Source organism: Petaurus breviceps, unplaced genomic scaffold, assembly GCF_028583685.1.
Source record: "Petaurus breviceps papuanus isolate PSGF00001 unplaced genomic scaffold, PetGlider_PUasm1.0 175, whole genome shotgun sequence".
NCBI classification, from domain to species: Eukaryota; Metazoa; Chordata; class Mammalia; order Diprotodontia; family Petauridae; genus Petaurus; species Petaurus breviceps.
In genome coordinates, this window is record NW_027185764.1 from 62,863,638 (window position 1) to 62,889,161 (window position 25,524).

A 25,524-nucleotide genomic window follows, 5' to 3' on the forward strand; every position below is an offset into this window, starting at 1 on the left:
TGTATTGTGGTGTCTAACTAAATATGAATATTTGCTTACCTCTTATGACGGAATCCCATTGTTAAAAGGGACCTTCACAGTTCATCTTGTTAAGTTCATATCTGAAAAAGAAATCCCCCTTCAACGCACACAATATGTAGTCATCCAGTTTTGCCTTGAAAATCTCCATTTATGTGTGTATGCCTTTTATCAGGGTTGTGCTTATAACACTGTTTCCTAGAATGTCTCTTGCCATTATCACCCAAGACAACTGCTTTGACTTCTAAATAGCAGTACGAGTTTTTCCTCACATCAAGGCCAAATCTGCCTCTTTGAAATTTATACTTGTTGCTTCTAGCAAAAAAATAACTTCCAAAGCCAAGCAGAACCAGTTTAATTCATCATTTGAGTGATAGCCTTTCCCATAAATGATCTCTTTTCTAGGCTAAATAACCCTACTTTCTTCAGTCTTCACATCCAACAAACCAGAGCTTTCACAATATTGGTTATCTTTTTCTGGACACAAATTAGAGAACACAATAACTTCACATCTCTGAATTTTAGTATGGATTTATGTCAGTCACTAAGCTTTTGTAGTCACTGAATTTCTCTATATGGCAGCTCCCACATCCTCATTTCGAAGAGCAAATCAGTACAGACTCACTTCCTTATCATAGATTTCTGAAAAACTCTGACCAAAGTAGACCAACTCTGGTCTCTAGTAACAACAGCATCCCAATGTAAAAATAAAACTTTTACTTGTATTGCATGAACTAGTGGTCTGCACGGTGTCGAATTCTTCACCTCCCATACTGTTTGCCACATGGTTTCCCACACCAAGCCATTTTACTAAAATTAAGCATAATGCAAAGAACAAATATTTTGAGTCAGAAGCCTGGATTTGACTCCTAATTCTGCTAGTAAACACCTATATCATCTTGGACAAAAAACTAAATCATCTCTCTGGTTCTGTTTCTTCTCTATAAAATGGGAGACTAGAGTAGATCATCTCTCAGGTTCCTTCCAGCTCTTTCCCAGTCATCATTTTGAAGGTATTAATGTTCTTATTCAAAGGATTTTTTTTCGCAGTATTCACCTCAACCTCAACACAGTATTTGACAGTTAAAAACATTCCCCATCTTAAATTCTTTCTTCTCTTGGCAGCCATGCTATCTTAGTTTTCTGCATTGCTAATTCTTTTTTTCATACCTGTTGATAATACCTTCCAATTACCCAAATCTTGTCTATCAAATGGCATAGCAAAAACTGCATTTGGACTAGGTTAGGAATCCTAGACAAATCCTAATCACAAAAAAAAAAAAAACCAAACCCCTAGACCTCAATTCTATGGGCCAATGGAAGTCATTTAATCTCATTATGATTATGCCTAAGGTTCATTAATTGCAAAACGAAGAAACTATTAGATGATCACTAAGGGTCTCTCAGAAAATCATTCCATCCCACCTCCATGAAGCTTTTCCTCCCTACTTTGAAATCCCTTATTACCAATTTACTCATTTTTCCCACTTATTGACTTAATAAAACTTGTGTATTATTTGCAAGGTATTCTGTTAAGCATTAGCTTCAAAGTTTAAGTTACAGCTCTTGGTCTCCAGATCTCCCAATCTAAGTGAGGACACAAATACCTATAGCTCAAAGGGGTATATAATATCATGCATGAATGGTACTGACAACCTGTAATGAGTTAAAACTTGGACCTGCACTGAAGGGATGGTAGAATTTGAACACATATATAAATGAAGACATTCTGGGCAAGAGTATAACATAAATGAAACTGGAAGGATGTTTCAGGAAGTGACAAACAAAAGATTTGTCTGGAGCAAATGGTTTGTGTAGAAAAGTGTGGAAATCAAAGTTAGATAGTGGACAACCATGGATATCAAACTAAAAAGTATCAACTTAATTCTACAGGCAACTGAGAACCACCAAAAGGATTGAAATGAGAAAGCAATTTGTTGTAAGCTGAGTTGTATGAAAATTAATTTCAGGGCAATGTATGTGATGCTTGAGTTAAGATGCAAATGGGACTTTGTCCTGTATGCAACTGAAAGCCCTTGCAAGGGGTAAAAATTTTTGTTTGTTTTGTTTTCAGAGGGGGTAAAGCAGGGCAGTTGGGGATAAGTGACTTGCCCAAGGTCACATAGTTAAGTGTCAAGTGTCTGAAGTCATATTTGAACTCAGGTCCTCCTGACTCCAGGGCTGGTGCTCTATTCACTGCACCACCTAGCTACCCCCATTGCAAAGTTTTTAACAGAAAAATAACATGGTCATGTTATAAGAAAACTAGATAAGTGGCAGGCAGTATGTATGATAGACTAGATGGAGATGTCGCTATGCTCCAGGTATGAGGTAGTAACTAGAGTGGCGACAATGAAAATAAATTTGAAACACTGTGAAGCAACAGAACTGTACTCATTTGATATTTAACCCCATATGACCACATGACTCCTCTGGTATTGCTGTCTTGTGTTAACTCTTGAAGCTTAATAATACTTAATGTTTTTTGATTATTGATGTCCTTGAAGGCAAAAAAAACATGAATTATAATTGCTAGTATTTTTCACAGAACCAGAAAAAGGGCTATCTATGCACTTGGCAGATAATACCACAGTAGCTCAAAACTTAAAACAATTTTTTAAATACAAAAATTTGTAATCACAAAAAACTTGAAATTGCTTCTTCTCCTGTTGCCATTGGAAGAAAAGGTCACCTTTTGTTTGGTTGGTTTTTTATTTGGGAGGGGGGTCTTTTATAAAGCATGAAGCTCTGACAACAGATTAGAATATAAAGGAAGATGGGTAGAATGACTCAAAAAAGAAACATACAAGCACAAATAGTGTCAAGAAAAGCAAGTGTCTAAAGAGAACAGGGCTGCCCCGAGGAGCTCTCCAGGTGAGCTGAGGGCATGGATATCAAGCTTCTGAACCTCCCTGTTTCCATCAAAGTCACCACCATCCTTCCCAAGTCACTGTTTTGCAACTTCAGGTTTATCCTTGGCTCCTCACTCACCTTCACCCCCCATATGCAGCCAATTGACAGATCTTAACATTTCAACTTCTATCTCTCAGGTCTATTTCCTTTGCTACTTTCGTGGTTACTGCCCTATTTCAGGTCTTCATCACATCTCACCAGGACTATTTATAACATCCTTCCCTCAAGTCTCTCCTCTCCAATCCATCCTCCTCACAGCTGTTAACACTATTTTCCTAAAACATACATCTCCATCACTTTCCTGCTCAACAAACAGCATCTGGAGAGGTCCTCAGAGGCTTTCTATTCCAGTACTTATTTTAGAGAAACTGAGGACCAGGAAGGTTAAATGACTTTAGTCACACATCAAAGGCAAGAATTTGAATCCAACTCCCTGACTTCAGACTCAAATGACTTCCTGTTGTCTCTAGGATCATCTAATTAAAGTCTTTCATAACAGGGCCACAACCTACCTTATCATTCCCCTTCAAACAGTGTAGTCTAGCCAAACTGTTTTTTTTCCTATTCAAACACACAACATTCCACCTTGTCTCCACTTGCTGTTTCCTAAAGCCTCAAATGCACTACATCCAACTTCATTTTAGACTCAATCCCTCATTTCCTTCCAAAGTTCAAGTGCCTTCTACATTTATCTTTTCTTGATCCCCTCAATTCAGGTGCTACTTTTCTCCAAAATTACCCTGTAATTATTTTTTTGTATAGTTATATGTATACAGGTAAGCTGTTTGAGGGCAGAAACGATTTCATTTTTTTTTTTCAGGGCAAAACCAGCACACCTATCAGAGTGATTGTCATATAGCAGATACTTAAATAAGTGCTAGTTGATTACTGCCTAGAAAAAAAGTAAACTAGTAACAATGTCAAAATAGATTGGAGTGGGGATGAATAGAAATCATGACATAGACCTGTAAAGATGTCAGGAAGACTAAAACTAATAATGTAATGAAATTTGTGAAAAATTGCTAAGAATAAGAAGAGCTGATATTTACTAGTACCCTAAGATTCACAAAGCACTTCACACACATTATCTTAACTGAATGGATTCAAATCACCTGGCTTGAGGGACTTAAACCTCTGAAAATTGAAAATTCTTGTGTTAAACTGCCATCAAGAAAAGGAAATGGGTAAATTTCTTGATTTTCAGTATTGAGAAGGTAGATTCTTGAATCCACTAGCATTGATTTCTAGCAAAGTTCTAGAAGAAATTATTCAATGATTCATGAGCACTTTGAAAGAGAAACTGCAATCAATATGAATTGGCACAAGTTGCACCAAGAACAAATCATGCCAGATTAGCCTCGTTTATTTCTTGGGCAGGATTACTATGAGTAGCTCGGGCAACAAACAGTATAGAAAAAGTATATGTGAATTGCACATAGTCCATAATTATACTTCCATGATCTTTAATTCTGTAGTTTTCCCTCATCACAAATCCTCTCCTTTTCCTCTACCATACTCCCATTAAATCTATTCTTTATCCTCTATACTGATTTTAAGTATTTAATTATTTAAGTATCCTTTATACTGATTTCTAGTCACTCTAAATCTTTTTCCCTAGTCTGCCAACCTTGCTCTAGTTTCTTCTTTGCTGCCTACAAATGTCTTCTCCATCCTTAAAAAAAAACACACCTTGCCATCCCTTCATGCTTTCCTCCACACCCCTAGACTTCCTTTCATAGCCAAACTTAGTACTCTACAATTATTACCTCTATTTCTTCACCTCTCACCCACTTCTAAACCCAGACCTAGCAATCTGGCTTTGGACCTCACCAATTTACTAAAACTGCCTTCTCCAAGATTATTAGCAACCTCTCAGTGTCTAAGTCCAGCGGATTTATCTGTCCCCAGTCTACTTAACACATCTTTATTAGATGGGTTCAAAAGAATCCTAGAGTTGAAAGGAATTCAGAGTTCACCTTGTCCTGAACAAGAATCTCAACATCTTCAACAAATGGTCGTCCAATTTTTGCTTAGATTCCCACTTCTCTTCCCTTGACTTCTGAGATACTTTTTTTAGTTCTCCTACCAGACTAACTCCTGAGTCTACCTAACAGGATCATCCACCTTCCACCCACTAATATGGATATGCCAAGACATCCAAGACTATCCTGGGCCCCATTCTCTCTCTTCTTTAATAACCTCCTGGGTTCCTGTGGGTTTTACGCCCTTAAATCTCCCTAATCTTTTTCCTGAACTCCTAATCCAGATTGCTAGTTGCCCACTGGACATCATCCATTACATCCTATCAGTATTTCAAACTCGACATAACTAAAATGGAGCTATTTACCTGCCTCCATAAACCTTATAAGCTTACACATTTCTATAAGGAGCCATCAGTCCCCCATATTTGCAACATCAAAGTCATCCTTAGCTCACACCCCCTATTTTCCAACCCAATTTTGTCACCTTTACCTCTGTCTCCCCCAATCATCCCATTTCCACTCACCATAGTTCAGGCCTTCACCACCTCTTAACTAGACTACTCTGCAAATATTTTCTCCTACCAAGTTAAACTGGGGCACTTTGGGGGCATATTCGTTCATGTTCCCAATGTTGTTAAGCTCTCTGGTAACTCAGGAAGTACAGTTCTAAGAAATTCCTAAAAGTAACAATCTTTCGAATGCCCAGCCCTTCAAACACATAATTATACAAATTCAATAGTTTGGGAGTTCACATAATTATATGTACCTCAGTCTCCCTGCTTCCAATCTCTAGAATCTATCTTCCACAAGCTGCTAAAATCTTCCTAAAGCAGTTATGAGATCACTGCCTAGTTCCAAAATCTTCAGTGACTTCCTATTGTCTCTAAGGTAAAATACGATCTCCCGAGTTTGGCATTTAAAGCCCTGATTAAATCTGTTAAATAGCTCTAAATCTGATGTTTCTAGATAGAAAGACTGCACATTATTCCCTTTCCCACATTCCACACACACACGCCAAACTGGCCTACCCATCATTTCCAAGATTCAAAAGTCATTTTCCCACCTGTGTGGATGTGAATAGAACGCATTTCCTACGTACCTTTCCCTCTTAGAATCCTTAGGTTAGTATAAAGTTCAACTTAGGTACCACCTTCAACAGAAAGTCTTTCTGTATACCCCTAGTTGTTAGTGCTCCCTGAAATGATATAGCACAAATGTTTTTTAAATGTTTTATTTCTACCCCTCTGGAATATAAGCTTCTTGAGGACAGACGCTTTTTCATTTGTCACTGTATCCCCAAAGTTTAACACAGTGCTTGCTTTAGGGAAGTTTAAGTGATTTGTTTACTAAACTGCATTATTCTCTAAATTAAGTAATGTCTGTCCAGAACCAAACTTTTAAAAGAGAAAAACCCAAGATTAAAAAAAATAATTCAAAGTGATTTTCTTCTCACCTTCCCAACATTTTCACTTGTTCCTTCATCATTGCCGGGAGGCAGAGAAAACAAACAGCCACCTTGATACACATGTTCTAGTATCCGAGTCAGAGTCTGGGATTTATTCCGTAAGTCAATTCTAAATCTCACCTGGTAAAATTTAAATCTGCCCTTTCTTCTGATACTTGTCTGAACACAGATTTAATGCTCTTCACATGAAATCAATTAGTAAACTATAACAAAATAAGGAAGGAGAGGGAAGCTCATTTCATTCTTGGGGAGGGAAAACAGAAAGAAGCAAAGAAAGAAGAAAACATACTCTTCTAAAGAAAAAGCCTTTTTAGAAAAAGAGAGGAAACAAAGTAGGCATAAATTGTTTGAAAAATTTATTTTAAAATTAGTAACAGCACCAAAGCTTAAACACAGTGTCTTGGTTCTTTCTGTCCAAACTCTTCTCCCATTATTCAAATTTTTCATTGGGTCTTCTCCCGAGAACTCAATTCCATTCTACAGCCATTCCAGTGGCATACCCACTGTTCAATAATTTTATCTAGACTGACCAATCAACAGAAAACTACATTTTTAAGAATATTATGAAAGCACCCAGGCCCACACTTCACTCCCCCATCACAAAGCCAAAGTGGCGAATGGATTTTTCAAAACCCTGAAGCCAGGTACAGTAATCAATTAGAGACAATGAAATAAAGCATGTGACTCAGCAGGCAGGACCTCTGAAAATGAAGTTAAGAAATTTGGGCATACACTTCCTAGATGAACAAGGAGTCGAGTCTAAAACAGAGGAATTGTTGAGCAAAACAACTAAAAAAATATTAATACCACTGATCTGAAACAGTTTGGAGCTAGCTTAGTTAATATTACTAGGATAGTCTGGTAAAAAAAAAAAATACGTAATACCATTTATCCCTTAGTGTTTTAGCTATAAAATTCAAAACTCTTGAAGCAAATAAAAATTCTGCAATTTATCTAAAGATCTGGTTTTGAGTTAGGAACTCCCTCTACCAAATTAGATCACATCTCTCTCTAACTTAGTAAATAAACCTTAGGGAATTGCCAAGAAGGGATGCCCATGATCACACAGCTGATAAATATCAAAGATGGGGAACCCAAGTACTCTTGATACCAAGACCAGCACTCTTATCCATTGTGCCTGCTGCCTAAATATGGCAAGTTAATTTTATTTGAAAATACTGTATTTTGACTAGTTTTTCATTGGGTGTAAAATCATGTTTTTAGGATTCAATAAACATGTAACATTTTGCTTCTTTATGCTAATCTATAATTAAGACCAACCAATCAGAATAATTTCCTTATGCCATTTAAAAATCCAAATGGAAAACCTTCTAACATTTCTAATAGTTCCAAAAATGCTCATTCCAAAAACAGACTTTTAAAATCTCTATATAGCATATATGTTAAATAAGGATACACACAAAATTTGCTTCTCAAATATTTGGGATTTGTAAAAGAGTGGATCTCTAATACAATCCCTGCCCTCCTCAAAAGATAAAACTGGGAATAATTACCCTGATGATATGGCACAGGGTGCCTACCATCTTTGGAAATGTTTTATTCATTGTTTTAATACTACTTAGAGGAAATTTAGTCAAAAATTAAGTGCAGTTGTGTTATACTTCCCTAAATCAGCTGCATTTCTTAATAGCCATTCACAGAAAGAAACGTTCACATTCTTCTCAGTATGGCAGTTTAACCCTCTAAGACTAACAACTGTTGCAAGTACAACACAAAGGTAGGTTTTATTATTATTTTTTTTGCCTTTACTTCATGGAAATCAAAGATCTTATTTAGGAGAGGTCAATATCCACTCCAAGTAGAACCAGGATATCTTCAGGTGCATTAAACTGCACAAAAGTTTACTACACACATCAGATACAGACCGATTCTTGTTTCAGTTTTCCCCTAGATCAATTCACTCTATTCTGGACACAATGATTCTGAAGTGTTTGCCCAAATTATACACAATTTAACTTATCAAAAAAAACAACAACAACAACATGGTATGCTGAACTCACCTGTCTATATACATTGTCTGAAAAAGTACTAAAGCAATAAATACCTCTAGGGAACAAAATAAAGAAACCCCAAAGATCACTGTGAGCCTCTAGTGGTGTTGTTTTTTTGGCTCTGAGTGTTGTCACTAGGGCTGAGAAATATCCATAGCTACCACAAGCAGCCCAGAGGCACAGGCACAGAACAAGAGAAAATAAGAGAAAGGAAGCCCAAGTAAGTACAAAGGAGAAAAGTAATCAGTGAGATTGGTGAATGACAGAATGCCACTGTCTCACATACCATTCAACGGTCGCTATGCTATAAGATGCCTAACCTTTATTTGGAGTTTGAGAAATATTGAATTATAAAACAAAGTTTTGGGAAATAGTGAATTATAAAATAAGGTTGTACCTAAATTGGAAACATCTTTTTAAAACATTTTCTTGGCCCTTTGGGGCCAAAAGGTTTTGAGGGAAATGAAACAAGTTTTGGCTCTTTTCTCAAATTATGTATTCCTTCCCACAGAAACTAAATTGACTTTTGAGCATAATTAAGAAATATTATCATATTCAGAAAGGTTCACAGATGGAAACTCAAAGCCTGAAAGGGGGGAAGAAGAAAAGAAACGGACAGTCTTCTTACACAATAGTTGGGATTAGACTGACTGTTAACATCTAAAAAAGCTCATCTTCTGATAAAAAAAGAAAGTTCCACAAAACATAATTACAAGTTATTAGAATGAAGTAGACAAAGACTAATTCTTTTTAAATTCCCATATATATATATACACATTATATATATGGAATTTTAACATCTGAAATACAAGTTGGTTAAAATACTGCTAACAGCACATACAGAAACAGTACTTCACTTATCACTCAATACAAGTACATACTGTATATACAATTTTGTTGTAAAACAAGAAAAATTGCTCAAACATCCAAATGATCTTGCTGTATAAGTATATACATCTAATAGTCCAAAAGAATGCTTGCTATGGACTCATTTTCAGCACCATCATAGCGCAGTATCTATTACTGCGACAACCTAAAATAAAAAATACAGTACATTCTGAACCCCTAGAACTATTTTCATAATAATATACTTTAAAGCATTTTCTGGCACAGGTATCCCAAAGGGCTTTCCCCCATACAGGAACCCAGTCGCCATTAGTAACAGTTAAGAGCTCTTTGCATCATTGTTCAGACACATAATATAGCAAACGTAAATGTACAGGTATTTTATTTAAATGCTTCACACAATTTTACAAAAATTGCTTTAAAAAAATTTGCACTTTAGTTTTTCATTCCTAAAACGTGCCAGTTTTAGGATCAAAAGATACTTTTTTTTTTCCTTGTTAACTCAATCCTAAAGGAAAAACTTGGTTTCGGGGATTGCAATCCCTTTTCCTCCAAGTTCTGAATTTTTCTCAAAGACCTATTTGCACAAGTGCCTGTGTCTAATTACACAAGTTCTCCAACTTATAAGAGCCACCATTCAGCCTGAAACCTAAAACAAAATAGTGTTTAAGTATCTGCCAATAGTTCTGTTAAAAATTCTTTTGAAATTGGTATTGACTTCATTTTGATCAGAGGGAAGAATAGGATTAGAGCAAAGTGCTAGGTAGATTGCTGCTCTGCCACCTGAGGCAAGTAGTCTTGGAATGTTTATACAGGTGGCTTGACTGGCTGAATCTCTTGCCACACTTCAAGCAGGCATAGGGCTTTTCACCTGTGTGTACACGAATGTGCTTCTTACAGTCTGTTAAGGTCAAAAATGTCTTACAGCAGATTTTGCAGGCATATTTTCGGGCTCCCTCTACAACTAAGACATTGTGCTCTGACAACGCCTTCTTACACTTTGATAGAACATCAGCAGATGCTCTGGTCAATTGAGGGGGACCAGGCTGGGAAGGATGCCCATTTTCAAAGGAAGAAGTAGGTCCATTCATTAACAACTGGGAATTAGCTGGGTTATCTTGTATTTGAGAGCTCCTAACAGAGGTCACAACTGGCATTTTTGGAGCTATACGACGGTAGCCTGGAAAATTACTAGCTCCTCCTCGAGAGGAACCCATCATTGTTCTGGAGAGAGAGTGTATTCCCAAACCAGTTCTGGGAAAATCCATCCCAAATTGTTCCGCGGCTCGATAACCAGAAGTCTGCACACAGGGAAGGCCCATTACTTCCTGCATCGGTCTAACAAAATGTGAGTCTGCAGGTTCACTGAAAGGATTCTCCACATGAGAGACAGTAGTAGAGGAATGACCACTTGTAGGTGCCGACTCTGGACTTATTAAATAAGATGTGTCATTATCTATTCTGCAGTCACTGGTAGTGTTTGGAATGTTGTCATCATTGTTCTGATTGGCACTAAATGTGCTACTTCTGCCCTTGTTTAGAAAATTTGAAATACTAAAAGTAGACTTGTGTTCCAGATTATTGGAAACCTCCAAAATATGAATGTCCCCTACTCTGTCAGTGCTGGATTGTGGATCTGAAAAACTACGATCACTACTTTCTGGACTCAGTTCTATCTTTTCAGCACTGACCACCCCACCTTCCACTTCCACAGATTCACTGCCTTCTGCTTGAGAGGTAACATCACTCACTTCATCCTGAGGTTCAGGAGAGCTCAAAGGTTCAGATTTAACCACCACTCTCATATGGTCTTTCTCACTGAGGCTAACCTCTGGATTTTCACACTGAAAACCATTTTTCTCAGAAGTAGCTTCCTGGTCAAAGCTGGTTTCCACTTGAGTTGCCTGAGATGCCATGGACATTTGAGAAATGTTCCCAGCACTGTTGTCAGACTGACTGGGCATTTGGGCATCTTCTTGCCCATTGAATGACTGATCAAACATGATAGCATTGTCTTCCTGGTTATCAGTTACTGAATCTGACTTAGAATTGTCCACAATTTTCAAAGAATCTGGTGAAAAAAACTCCTCACGAGAATGAACCACTGTCTGCCCATTCTCTGGAGTTGCATCTGAAATCATGGACTCGTCTAAAGAAGGTCTGATGCGCTGTCTGGCTCGATCTTCTGAAGACTGTTTCCGCTTGTGGAAGCGCCTTATTGGAAATGTCGTACGCTGTTCTATGTTACTCCTCATTGATAAGTTCATGGTAGTCTGTTGCTCTTCTGTATTCTGGCTAGAATTTAATGCAGAGCTCACTATACTCAGTCCCAGCTGCTGAAGCATAAAAGACCGCTGCATTCGTGCATTTTGTTCCTGAACTCTATCACTGGGGGGAGACATAGGCAGCGTCCTTGTAGTTAAATAATGTTTACAGGCCTTAACAACAGAGTTCAAATGCAGATGAGAAGCTGCCAACAAGACATCCATAACATTACTCTCCCCAAGCATAAGTGTAGAGGTATACATCATATCAATCAAAGCAGCAAAGGCCTCTGCTGTCACCACCTCACTATCTAGCTGGATCATGTTCATGGTTTGATCTCCCTCAGCTACAGTAAAAAGGGCTCGAAAATGGGTGCTGCATGCTGCCAATACAGAACGATGTGCTTTAAAATGTCTATTCCCCACCACAATGACACAATCACAAAGCTGGCCATGAAGTCGTTGGTAGTTTAGTTGTTGAAAGATTTGTTCAAAGTGTCCAGGAAAATCCATGATCCTATATAATTTAAAAGAAAAAAAATTAAGATTTTCAATGGTTTTAACAAGAGAATAAAGCATAAATGTTGCAAATGAGAGTCAAAAAAACAAACCACCAGTCAAGTCACTGTCTTATTTTAGTCTGTTGTTACAGCTGAAAGTGTCAACAATGCCCAAAAGCACATACACTAAAAGTCTATCAAATCAGAAACAAACACTAATTTAGCTGTCAGTCTAGTCAAATGTGCACATACCAGCAAATAAACCCACAGGCTGTCCAAATATTGCCTTCCACTTTCTACTTTATGTTTTTAAAATAAGTTATAGGTTGGAAATTTTCCGTTAGAATTATGCTTAATATATAAATAAATTCAAAGGACTTTGCTAAAGGGATGCATATTTTGAAAAGACAAGATCGAGGCTCTGAGTTAGTGATTAAAAAATTCAAAAGATTCCCTCTATTAACCTAGAAGTAAATAAAAGATAAGAATAAAGAGGAACGAAAATTTGATGATAAAGACCAAGGTACAGACTAAAGATTCCTTACATTCAAATTCTCTAATTCTTTTCACCAAATAAGTTTTGAACAACCAGCTCCTAAAACTAACTGTATTACTAAATCATATATGGCTGTTTAATAAAAGACTGTTTTATGATGTCAAGTTTAGGCCCAGAAAACTGTAGATTCTCAACTCTTTAATTTAGTAGAAAACTACTGGAGCATACTATACTCAGAAACCTCCCCCTTTCCTGCAAACTTTGTGATTGGCTGATTCAAAGTCTTTGTGTCCTTGGATACAGCTCAGTGACAGAACCTTCCTGTGGTAAACAGTTAGGAAAGGGGGCCAGCAGCCCCAAAGAGGTACTTTTTCATAAACACTCTCTGCCCCAATGCTCTGTGGGGACTCCCCAGAGCAGGGAGGAGCTACAAAGGACAAAAATATCATGGAACAAAAACACATCTGGCAGGTTTCTAACCCTCTACAGCTTTCTCATTGTTGTAGTTTTTCTGAGTGAAGGCAAGGGAATAGAGAAATAGAGGCACAAGCTTGACTCTGTCTCATTGCTTATGGAAAATAATGACATTACACAGCTGAGACAGTAGTCAGACTATTTTTTAATTAAACTCAAGGGAATCCTTCTTCCATTTGGACCTTTGCACAGGACAGACTCCATGACAGTAGTGAATACCTAGGGCAAGTATACATCTCTCTGTTTTATGCCTCATTTGACATTAATAATAAGAGGGTTGTTAACAGTTATCTTTAAAGCTGCATTTATCAAGGACACTTGAATAATCCTACCTAACACAGATAGGAAAGGCCTTCTTGGAGGATAGCCTTTAAAACTGAATTTTGTGCTATCAAGCAAAAAAAAAATTTTTTTTTGTAATCAAACAACAAATCCAGTGGGATTTTGTACTCTTGTCACCTTTCAGTCAATTATGAAATGGTAAAGGTGTATAGTCTGATGCAGAAAATCATATGTGAAAGCCTGCCTCTCTGTCCCTTTTCATATATTCACAAAGGAGTATCTTTGCTATAGGTGTAAATCATTCTCATAAAAAAAAAGAGAAAGTAGGCATGTGGAAAATTACAAAAGAAATATATGCTCAAAAAAGGAGGTAAGTTAATCATGTAGTAAAAACAAGCAAGGAGGTAAGATCAGAGCTACATGCACTGGTATCCACAAAATATGATAAAATCTACACATTAAGTGGAGCCTTTAAGGAGAGTTATGTGAGAATATGGATAAGAAAGGCAAAAGATTAGAAAGCATGAATGGGCTGCAAATTGCATTAATGGAAAGAATACCTGTATCAGAGAGATCACTGATGCACTGACCAGATCACTGATAATACTGAAGTATTTTTTTTAAGCAATTGGGGTTAAGTAACTTGCTCAAGGTTACAAGGACAGTTATTTCTGGGCGTGGTGCTAAGTATCTGAGCCCGGATTTGATCCCCAAGTCATCCCAACTCTGGGGCCGGTGCTCTTACTCGCTGAGCGACCTGGCCGCCCCTAATACTGAAGTATTGAAGGAAATCCAAGGGACTTAAAGACCAAAGATGTGGATCATTAGTTCCTGTTTTGTTGCCTGTAAGCTGTCCATTTTCCCAGCTGATAGCTAAAGGGGACAGAAAATAGAAAAAACTGGGTCTATTAGAGACAAATCTTGCCTAACAAGAATGACTTACAGTCTATTATAACCGAAACAAACTAGGCACTTAATGCCTTTTGTTACACATACACAGAATCATGGAACCTCAGAGTTTAGAGTGACCTAACAGAAAATCCGCTCTATGATATTCCCCAACACTGGTCATCCAACATCTGCTTGAAGACTAATTATGGGGAACCCACTACTTTACTGAAGCAACCCATTTCACTTTTGGATAGTTCTTTTTATTATAAAGTTTTAACTTAAATGTTGAGCTAAAATCTGTTTCTTTACAACTTCTACTCATTGTTCATAGTTCTGCCCCCTCACCAAACAGAACAAATCTAATCCCTTCCACACAAGCTCTCATCCTTTTTCAATTTTCTCCTAAAAAGAAGTCTAAAGATCTTTAGATCTTTGCTTTAAACCTACAGGAAATGATTTCTAGTTTTTGTCACTGCCTTTCTTAAAACATGGAACTCTGAACTAGAAAAAAAAAACTCAGATGTGGTCTTATCAAGGTTGAGTCCCTAGTTCTAAACAATGCCCTAAATATAGCAGCACTCTGATAAAGGCCTCATTTCTAAAATATAGAGAACTGGGTCAAATTTATAAGAATACAAGTCATTCTCCAACTGATAAATGGTCAAAGGATATGAACAGGCAGTTTTCAGAGGAAGAAATTAAAGCTCTCTATAGTTGTATGAAAAATGCTCTAAATCACTACTGATTAGAAAAATGCAAATAAAAACAACTCTGAGACATCACATCACACCTGTCAGTCTGGCTAACATGAAAAAAACAGGAAAATGATAAATGTTAGAGAAGATGTGGGAAAACTGGAACACTAATGGTGGAGTTGTGAACTGATCCAACCCAATATTGTGGAGAACAATTTGGAACTATGCCCAAAGAGCTATAAAAATGTAAATACATACTCTTTGACCTAGCAATACCAATACTAGGGCTGTATCCCAAAGATAATATAAAAATGGGAAAAGGACCCAGATGTCCAAAAATATTTATAGCAACTCTTTTTGTGGTGTCCAAGAACTGGAAATTGAAGGGATGCCCATCAATTGGGGAATAGTGGAACAAGTTGTAGTATATGAATGTAATGGAATACTATTGTTCTATAAGAAATGAGGAGCAGGAAGATTTTGGAAAAACCTGAAAAGACTTCTATGAACTGATGCTGAGTGAAGTGAGCACACTGTACACACATTGTACATAGTAACAGCCACAAGTGTGCAATGACTGACTTTGATGGACTTAGCTCTTCTCAGCAATGCAAACACCTAAAACAATTCCAAAAGATTTATGAGTCTTCCCTACAATTCACTTCCCTGGAACTCACAATGTACCACTAATAATTTTATATTTTGCTTATTTGTATAAATGTAGTAGTTTACCTACAATACTATAAGCTCCAGTGTTGTAAAATTACTCTTAAGGCTCAGACATATACTATGATGACATCAATGCGCTCAATATCATCTATGAGAACAAAAAGAAGTCATCACTAAGAGCTGAATTTATAACAATGCAGAAGTTAGTTGGACATACATTTAAATTTCAGCTGAAGTCAATACTGAAACATCTTTTACAACTAAAATACAAGGTTTCTGGCTTTGTTCTATCTACATGGCCTCCACAAGAAGCTCCTTAATAACCTAGAGATCTCTAGTACCCAGCTAAGATAATCAGTACTTAGAAATGTATCTTTAACCATTTCCAACAGGGTACACTTTGAGATATTTTATGTAATACAATGAAATCCAGTATAATTTTTAACATGTGAATAGCTAATGTCTAAAGTTAAAAGTAGAGTAAGAGATAAGCACTGAAGAAAAGCCCTCGTTAACTAAAGAGACAGACTATGAGCTTTACTTTGAATTAACACTATATTAAGAAAATAAAATTCCTCAAGTGTATATATAAACTATGGATTTCCTAGTTTGGGATTAAGTCTAAAAAATAATTCCTGTTTCAAATACCCTGGGAGTCTCCTTGATAAAATCCTAATAGAAAGTTAACAAAATATACAAGCTAATAAGAAGTAGTAATATTAAAGAAGCATATACACATGAGACTTAAGGAACAAAATTCAAAAAGCCCAAGAGGCTTAGGTACTGCACAACTTCTAAGTATACTTACGTGTAAAAACAATTAAAATTCAAATACTCACATGTTGTAACTATGTCCATTACACTGCAATTTCTAAATTAAAGGCCACCAAATTTCTTCAAGGATATGGCTAAATTAATCACAAAAAAATCACTATAGTAATGGTGTTTATGTGTGATGAATCTTTAGGTGTTTACAATGAAAATAACCAAAAAAAAGAACCTACAAGAATGAATTCTTATAATCCCCATCCAGCCTATCCTCATTTTCTCAATTACTTCACTCTACTTTATGGGAATGAACTATATCATCTCTTGGGCTGAGGCAAAGAATCAGACTTAGTAAAGAGAACCAGGTTCTCAGTGAATTTGCCAAATGAAACTTTAACCCCTACAACAAGGATGTAGTGGTTTACCTAAAAGACTAGAGGTAAATGAAACTGATTCATATTAACTACTCTGCAGAAAAAGTAAGCACTAAATTAGAACGAGAGATACCAGTGATTATTAATAACCCCAAGAGTAAAGTGTAAACATCCTACTTCTACTGAAGGTTACAAACTAACAGTTATAACAAATAATGATTTTATATTAAACTAATATCATAAACATAAGAGCAAGATCCAAATGATATAACAAAGAAAAAAAGATAAAAGATAAACTTTATTTTATTAGACATCTAAAGTGGACAAGGATCTTTAATTTGGAGTAATAATAGCTAAGTTAATGTTTGTTGTTGTTGAGTCATATCTGACTCTTCATGACCCTATGGACCATAGCACATCAATATTGTCCATGGGGTTTTCTTGGCAAACCACTCTGGTATGTTTAATATTTCCTTCTCCACTGGATTAAGAGACTTGCCCAGGGTCACACAGCTAGTAAATGTTTGAGGAAGCTAATGTTTATGATAGTCTTTTTTAAAAACTGTGGGAGTTTTAAAATATCCTTTGTCGCTTCCCTTTCTACCACTTGTTATTTTAGAAGCAGAAAAACCCACAGGTCCAAGACTCATTTTGAAATTCTGTTTTGCTGGCTGTCATGGTCAAATAACTCATTACCTAGTAAAAACTCCATTCTTAACAAGACTGGTTCTTACACAGCCTCTCCCTGGGACTATACTTGCTCAAGTCCTTCCAAAACGGCAAAACCTCCAGAGCTTGCTGGCATAGCCCTCAAGAACTCGAGAGTTGCCTCCATGGATTTTTGAAGAATTAAAGGAAGGCTATCAGCATGCTGGGTGGGTCTATGGTGAAGGTTTCGTGTGAAGACCAAGTCAAGAATCACACAGGATGAGAGGGCCAGGATAAGTAGAAATCTGCAACTCTGGAGTACCCACATCAGTAGGATTATAGAGCCATTTAAGTATATGATTTCTAAAATGATTATTAATAGAAATCATGAGAATAAAAAGTTAATGTATACAAAAGACAGTAACTATTCATACTTAAATAGTTCTAGAAAGTTTACAAAACACTATATTCACAACTATCCTGGGAGACAGATGGGTAAAATATTTTCTTGAATCATATATAAAAATCACTGAAAACAGGGCAGTTTATTTATAAGTTACATAAGTTACAAATGTTACATGTTAACTAGGCAAGCCTATAATAGAAATTTTATATATGAACATTTGCTATTGTAATATTTATAAACAAAGTACTTTATATAAAATATACATAAACCAAAACTCACTGAAAAGGATTTTCTGATTCCTTCACTTGCTTATTACTAAAATTCATTCCTTTGCCTATTAACTGCTGCCTTGTTTATTTGCCTCAACTACTTTTCAGTCCAGAGCAAGTTGTTAGTATCTAAAATTTCCATAAAACAGGATCAGAGATAGAAACCCAATAGGTACTAGTCTCGTGATTTCACTGGTATAGGCACTCCCAGAAAATCCCTCTTGCAAATGTTACTGGAGCGACACTTCAGTCATCCTCATTTTGTGGAAGAAAAACTCAAGGACCATGGATGTAGAATGCCATTTATGCTGCCAAACATGGCTGATGGGTTCCTTAATTTTACTTCTTTATTATGAAAGGTGGTGGGCCATTAAGAAGTGACAATGATATTTTTTTAAAACCTTCAAGATAAAAACATTTTTAAAGATGTGATCAAATGGCAAAAGCTGAGGGATGAATAGCCAGAGTCACTCTCCTAACAAAAGGAAAGAATCACTGCCTTCATTTGAATAAATTGTGCCCCTCCAACCTTTTCTCCAATGTCAAATCATTAAATACCAAAAATCAGGTCATAGAACTGTACCATTAAAATCTTCATTGGAGGTCTTCAAGCAAGGTCTGGGTCAAGGTATTATGCCGTAAGGATTTTTTTTTTTCAGGAATTTTGAACTACTGAGGACCTTCTAACTCTGAAGGTTTATAATTGTGAATTAGATTAGGAAAAAGGTTAAAAGTGCTTTGAATTGACTGGTACAGGTTCATTTTGGGTATCATAGGATTTCAGAGATGAAGGAACCTAAGAGGCAATCTAATCCAACCTATTTTGAATGAACCAAGAATTCCCTCTACATCAACCTTAATGAGTAGTCTGTCCTACAGCCTTTCCTTGACCTTTTGTAAGAGAGAATTAGCTCCCTCCCAAGGCAACCCATCCTACTTAACAGCTGTCATTGTTAGGAAGTTTCTTCTTGTATCAAACCTAAATCTGCCTCTTCCTAACTTCCACCTTTGCCATGCCCTTTGAGACTAAATAGAAGTCTAATGCCTCTTTGAGAAAGGCTTTGAAATATCTGAAGACAACTTCATCCTGTCCCTCCTAAGCCTTCTCTTTTCAAGGCTAAACATCCCCAATGCTTTTAACTGATAATCATATGGTTATCTATCAAGGTCTTTTCACAACTACGTTTTTTCTCCTCTAGATGACCTCTAGGGAGAAGGAAAGGAAAAATAATTTGACATTTAATATTGTTATCAATTATTCCTTTAGCTCTTAAAATGAACTTCCTTAAACAAATGTTTTCAAGGGACAGAGCCAAGATGGCACCAAACACTTTAAAATGATGCCTCAAAAGTAATTCTGGAGCAGCAGAACCAACAAAAAGACAGGGTAAAACAATTTTCCAGTCAAAGATAACTCAGAAGGTCGACAAGAGTGGTCTGACTCACTGGGGTATGAGTAAAGTATAGTCCAGCACAGGAAGCCTTGAGGGGTTAGAGGTAGGCAGTGGGGGGTGGCAAATGAATCAGACAGTGACTTCAGAGCTATTAGGCCACAGACAGCAAGGGGGCTGGACAACTGGTAATATTAAATGGGGGTCCCATTGCTGGCACTGGGTGCAGGACTCTGTTGCATTGCCCATACTGCAATCTGAGTTACAGGACTAGGTCAGTCCCAGTGCGAGTAGAAGCACCAGCACACTAGAGTTCATAGACACAGGAGAGCAGGTTACAGTTTCAGGGTGGAAAAGGATATTCGTAGTTGCTCACAGACCAGACCACAGGCCAGCAGAGCAGTGATCACAGCTCTTCTTAGATCATTACACTTTTAAGAACTGAAAACTTACAGGGCTCCAGAATTAGCTCTGAAAACAGTTTTACAAAAAAACCCTGAAGCTTGGGACAGTGCCCTCTCCACTCCAGGAGCAGAGCTCAACTTTAACAAAGTTAAAAGTCAAGAAATGGGCTGTAAAAATGAGCAAGCAACAAAAAAAGAACCTGACCAAAGAAAGTTACTGTGGTGACAGGGAAGATAAAACACAAACCAGGAGAGGACAACAATGTCAAAATGGCTACATGCCAACCCCAAAGAAAAACATGAACTGATGTCAGGACCAACAATTCCTAGAAGAGCTCAAAAAGGATTTTAAAAATCAAATGAGAGGTAGAGGAAAAATTGGGGAAAGAAATGAGAGTGATGCAAGAGAGTGATACAAGAAAAATGAGTCAACAGCTTGGAAAGGAAGAACAAAAAATGGAAAAAGATATACACAAATTCACTGAAGAAACCTTAAAAAACCGATCAAGGAGAGATCATTTAAAATTACTGGACTACCTGAAAGCCATGATTTTTTTAAAAAGCCTTCACATCATCTTTCAAGAAATTATCAGGGAAAACTGCCCCAATATTCTAGAACCAGAGGGTAAAAGAGAAATTGAAAGAATCACCTCTTACCTCCTAAAAGAGACCCCAGAATAAAAACTCCTAGGAATAATATAGTCAAATTCCAGAGCTCCTAAGTCAAAGAGAAAATACTGCAATCAGCCAGAAAGAAATGATTTCGATATCATGGTGCCACAGTCAAGAAAACATAAGATTTAGGAACTTATACATTAAAGGACTGGAGGGCTTGGAATATGATATTCCAGAAGGCAAAGGAGCTAGAATTACAACAAGGAATCACCCAGCAAAAATGACTATAATCCTTCAGTGGGGAAAATGGATATTTAATGAAATAAAGGACTTTCAAGCATTCCTGATGAAAAGATCAGACCTCAACAGAAAATGTGATTTCTAAATACCAGACTTTAGAGAAGCATAAAAAGGTAAACAGCAAAGACAGCCCATAAGGGATTCAATAAGGTTAAACTCTTTACATTCCTACATGGGAAGCTGATACTTTTAACTCCTAAGAAATTTCTTATTATTAGGGCAGTTAGAAGGAATATACATATAGGATATGGGTATGAGTTGACTGTGATGGGATATCTTAAAAAAAAAGAAAAATTAATGGATGTACTAGGGGAAGGGGAAAGAGAAATGTAGAATGGGGTAAATTATCTCACATAAAAGAGGTGTGAAAGTTTTTACAGTGGAGGTGAAAATGTGGGGGAGGGAGGAAGGGGTAGCATGCAATGCTTGAACCTTATTCTCATCAAAAGTGGATGAAAAGTGGAACAACATACACACTCAGTTGGGTATAGACATCTACCTTATTCTATAGGGAAGTAGGGCAGGAAGAGGATTAAAAAAGAGAGGGAAGATTGTGAGAGATGATCAGAAGTAAAACATTTTTGAAAAGGGACAGAGTAAAAGAAGAGAGGAGGATAAATGGAAAAAATAGGGTGGAGGGAAATACACAGTAATCATAACTATGAACATGAATGGGATCATCTCACTCAAAAAATGGAAGCAAATAGCAGACTGGATTAAAAACTAGAATACTACAATATATTATTTACAAGAAACATACTGAAGCAGAGAAACACACAAAGTAAACATAAGGGGCTAGCACAGAACCTATCATACTTCAGCTGCAGTTTAAAAAAAGCAGGAGTAAAAAACACGATCTCAGACAAAGGAAAAGCAAAAAACATCAAATTCAAAGAGATAAGCAGGAAAACTACATCTTGCTAAAAGGTTCTTTGGTTTTCCAAAGTTGTGTTGTTTTTTAAAAAACTGTAACAATAAAAGAATAACATTCAGAGGTGAAAGATAACAGTGAGCTCTGGCTTTGGGAGCTAAAACAAAAGAAGTTTTATGTGGTTGAAGTTTTTAAGCTTCAGTTTCAGTATTTGACCTTCCAGTGTAGAGCCTGAGTTAATTTCTTCGAGTATTAACCAATGTGAGCTCCTTGCTGTCCAAGGGACTCTCAAAAGTCTTCTCCAGCACCACAATTCAAAAGCATCAATTCTGTAATACTCAGCTTTTCTTATAGTCTAATTCTCACAACCATACCCTGATACTGGAAAAACCATACCTTTAACTGTACCGGACTGAAATAAAGCTTTGGTCTTCAATACACATGCAGATGGAACTTGGTCTTTTTCTTCCTAATATTCTCCTATTCATTGGCCCCCTCCTTTTCATTCTCAAATCAGAAGATCTAGTTTTAAACCTTGTATTTTGTTACTGACTATTCATGTGACAGTGGATTAATTACTTCTCTCTGGGAAGACTTATATGAACTGATGCTAAGTGAGCAGAACCAGAATAACACTGAATATAGCCAGTGCAAAATTGCAATGAAGATCAACTGTGAATGACATACCTATTTTCAGCAATACAAACAGTTTTGAAAGACTTATGATGAAAAGTGCTACCCAACACAAAGAAAGAATTGATGGGGTCAGAATGCAAACTGAAGCATACTATTTTTTAATTTTTTTTATGGGCTTTTTTTGGGGTGGTATTATATATAGTGGTGGTGGTATATATAGTCACAATATGACTAATATGGAAATATGTTTTTCATGACTGCACATGCATAACCTATATCAAACTGTTTGCCTTCTCAATGCCAGGGAAGGAAAGGAAGGAGAATTTTGAACTTGAAATTTAAAAAAACAAATGCTATAAATTATACTTACATGTAATTGGAAAAATGTTCAAAAATTTTTTTTCAAAATACCTGGAACACATCTTGATACTCTATATTATTTTCACCCTTACTACTATTGATGAATGCACCATGCCTTAAAAATAGGGATCCCCAACTAGCTGATCTTCAGGCTGGTTACCAGCATAATGACCTCCCTTTTTTCAGCTAGTTAGGATTCCCAATGAGAAGCAAATCAGTAGGGATATCTAATCCTTAGTGAGGTACTTTACTGCCAGCATTCTTCAAATTTACAGAAATGAAAATTAGTTCTTCCTCAAAAAGATTGAAAATCCATGTGTTAAAGTAAGATGTGAACTCTGGATCCTTCAAATACAAATACGGGCACATAACCTTAAAAAGAGAGAACAAAGGGTGAATAAATCATCTCCTCTCATGCCCTCTACTATTGGACAACTACCCAGTTTCAAGAAAAGAAATTCTGTGCTTTGGAATAAGAGATAATAACTATGTAGGGAAATAGGGCAGAGAGACATATGAAAATCTCAGATCTACCCAGCAGAACTATCCTTATGATTTTCTAATTTTAGATGTTGTTAAAGAGAAAAGAAGATATGCCAGAGGCAGGTCATATGACCTCTACTTTATCTAGGAAAAGGAATCACTGTAAAGTTATTCTGTCTACCCATTCAGAAATATAATAGGCACTCTAAAACTAATAATGTTCAACTCTACTGAAAGCAATGGCCTTCTTAAGGATGAGTGACCTTCTGTCCAGTGCCTGCCTCTTTAACAATCAGAAGAAACTAGTTTTTAAGCGAACTGAAAAAAAGTTATTTTTATTTAATCGTAAAGCTATCTATCCTTCAAAAAGATCTATCCTGAGGGAGGTGCCAAGAAGGCAGCATAGAAGCAGAAAGACTCCCTGCACTCCTGCCATAACCACCTCAAATACCTATAAAAAATGACTCTAAACAAACTTTAGAGCTACAGAACCCACAAAGTGACAGAGAGCAACTAACCTCCTGCTGAAGACATCCTGGCAGACTGGCAGGAAGGGTCCATTGCTGTGTGCTGGGAGCAGAGCACAACCCCATCTAAGCCCACGGTTTTAGCCCCAGGGCGGCCCAACCAGCCACAGCTGGAGGGACTTTGAGAGAGTGAATCACCAGTACCTGTGGCTGTTTCCAGAATTATCAACCCATAAACGCCAAAGACAAAGTAAAAGTTCAGTGGACTTTGAGAACAGGGGGTCCAGGAGTGCAGTGTGGTTTTTGCCCCCCAGGGAGAGAAGTGGATGAGGCACGGTGGCCACCACCCTGTGGCTGTTTTAGAGCTCCTGACCTGCAGATTGTAGGGCGACCAAGCAACCAGTCTGAGGGGTAACTGCTCTTGCTTTAACCTACTTGGATCTGGATTGCTGTGTAGGGTAGAGGTCCTGGGGTGGGTGACCAGGTGCCAGAGTGTGTGGAGGCTTCAGAGCTTCATAGCTCTGATAGTTTTCTAACAGCTCCAGCAGCTATGAAAACCCCAGCAATTTAGGACAAAGCTCTCTTCTCTGGAAGCAGAGTTCTACCATGGCAAAAAGCTCAAAAGTCAAGTAATTGAGTGGCAACATGAGCAGGCAAAGGAAGCAAAACAAGCACAGCAATCTGACTTTGGATTACTTTTTGGGGGACAAAAAGGATCAAAACATGGAACAGAAGGAAGAAAATGAAGGCAGAACTCCTGCACCAAAAGCTTCCAAGAAAAATATGAACTGCTTACAGGCCATAGAGGAGCTTAAGAAGAATTTTGAAAACCAAATAAGAGAAGTGGAAGAAAAATTGGGAAGAGAAATGAGAATGATGCAAGAAAATCATGAAAAGAGAGTCAACAACCTGACTGAAGAAAATAATACCTTAAAAAATAGACTTTAACTCAAATGGCAAAAGAAGCTCAAAACACCAATGAGGAGAAGAATGCCTTAAAGAGTCAAATTTGCCAGATGGAAAAAGAATCTCAAAAGCTCACTAAAGAGAATCATTCCTTCAGAATTAGATTGGAGCAAATGAAAGCTAGTGACTTTATGAGAAATCAAGATACTATTAAACAGATCCAAAAGAATGAAAAAATAGAAGGCAATATGAAATATCTCATTGGAAAAACCACTGACCTGGAAAATAGATCCAGGAGAGATCATTTAAAAATTATTGGTCTACCTGAAAGCCATGATCAAAAAAAGAACCTGGAAATCACCCTCCAAGAAATTCTCAAGGAAAATTGCCCTGATGTTTTAGAACCAGAGAGCAAAATAGAGATTGAAAGAATCCACCAATCACCTCTTGAAAAAGATCCCAAAAAGAAAACTCCTAGGAATATTATAGCCAGGTTCCGGAGTTCCCAGATCAAGGAGAAAATATTACAAGTAGCCAAGAAGAAACAGTTTGAATATTGTGGAAACACAATGAGGATAACACAGGATCTGGTAGCTTCTACACTGAGGGATCAAAGGGTTTGAAATATGATATTCCAGAGGTCAAAGGAGCAGGGATTAAAACCAAGAATCAACTACCCAGCAAAACTGAGTACCATGTTTCAGGGGAAAATATGGGAATTCAATGAAATAGAGTATTTTCAAGCATTTTTTTTTTAATTAAGTAATTGGGGTTAAGTAACTTGCTCAAGGTTACATGGCCAGTTATTTCTGGGTGTGGTGCTAAGTATCTGAGCCCAGATTCGATCCCCCAGGTCATCTCAACACTGGGGTCGGTACTCTTACTCACTGAGCCACCTGGCCCCCCCCTAAGCAATTGAGGTTAAGTAACTTGCTCAAGGTTACACGGCCAGTTATTTCAGGGTGTGGTGCTAAGTGTCTGAGCCCAGATTCAATCCCCCAGATCATCCTGACACTGGGGCTGGTGCTCCTACTCACTGTGCTACCTAGCCGCCCCACTTTCAAGCATTCTTGATGAAAAAGCCAGAGTTGAATAGAAAATTTGACATTCAGATACAAG

At 37.2% G+C, this 25,524-nt stretch overlaps 1 protein-coding gene across 3 annotated transcripts in view; it reads right to left on the minus strand.

Moving 5' to 3' along the window:
• Positions 1–6,721: 6,721 nt before the first annotated feature.
• ZBTB5 (zinc finger and BTB domain containing 5) overlaps positions 6,722–25,524 on the minus strand; it is a 44,543-nt gene continuing 25,740 nt past the window's right edge. For 2 of the 3 annotated variants that reach the window (XM_069085259.1, XM_069085260.1), the window contains exon 2: positions 6,722–12,017. In XM_069085259.1, coding sequence (XP_068941360.1) covers positions 9,983–12,017 — 2,035 coding nt within the window. In that variant the 3' untranslated portion in view covers positions 6,722–9,982. Of the gene's footprint in view, positions 12,018–16,346; positions 16,361–25,524 lie in introns of those variants that run through there. The other variant, XM_069085261.1, reaches the window with a different exon arrangement.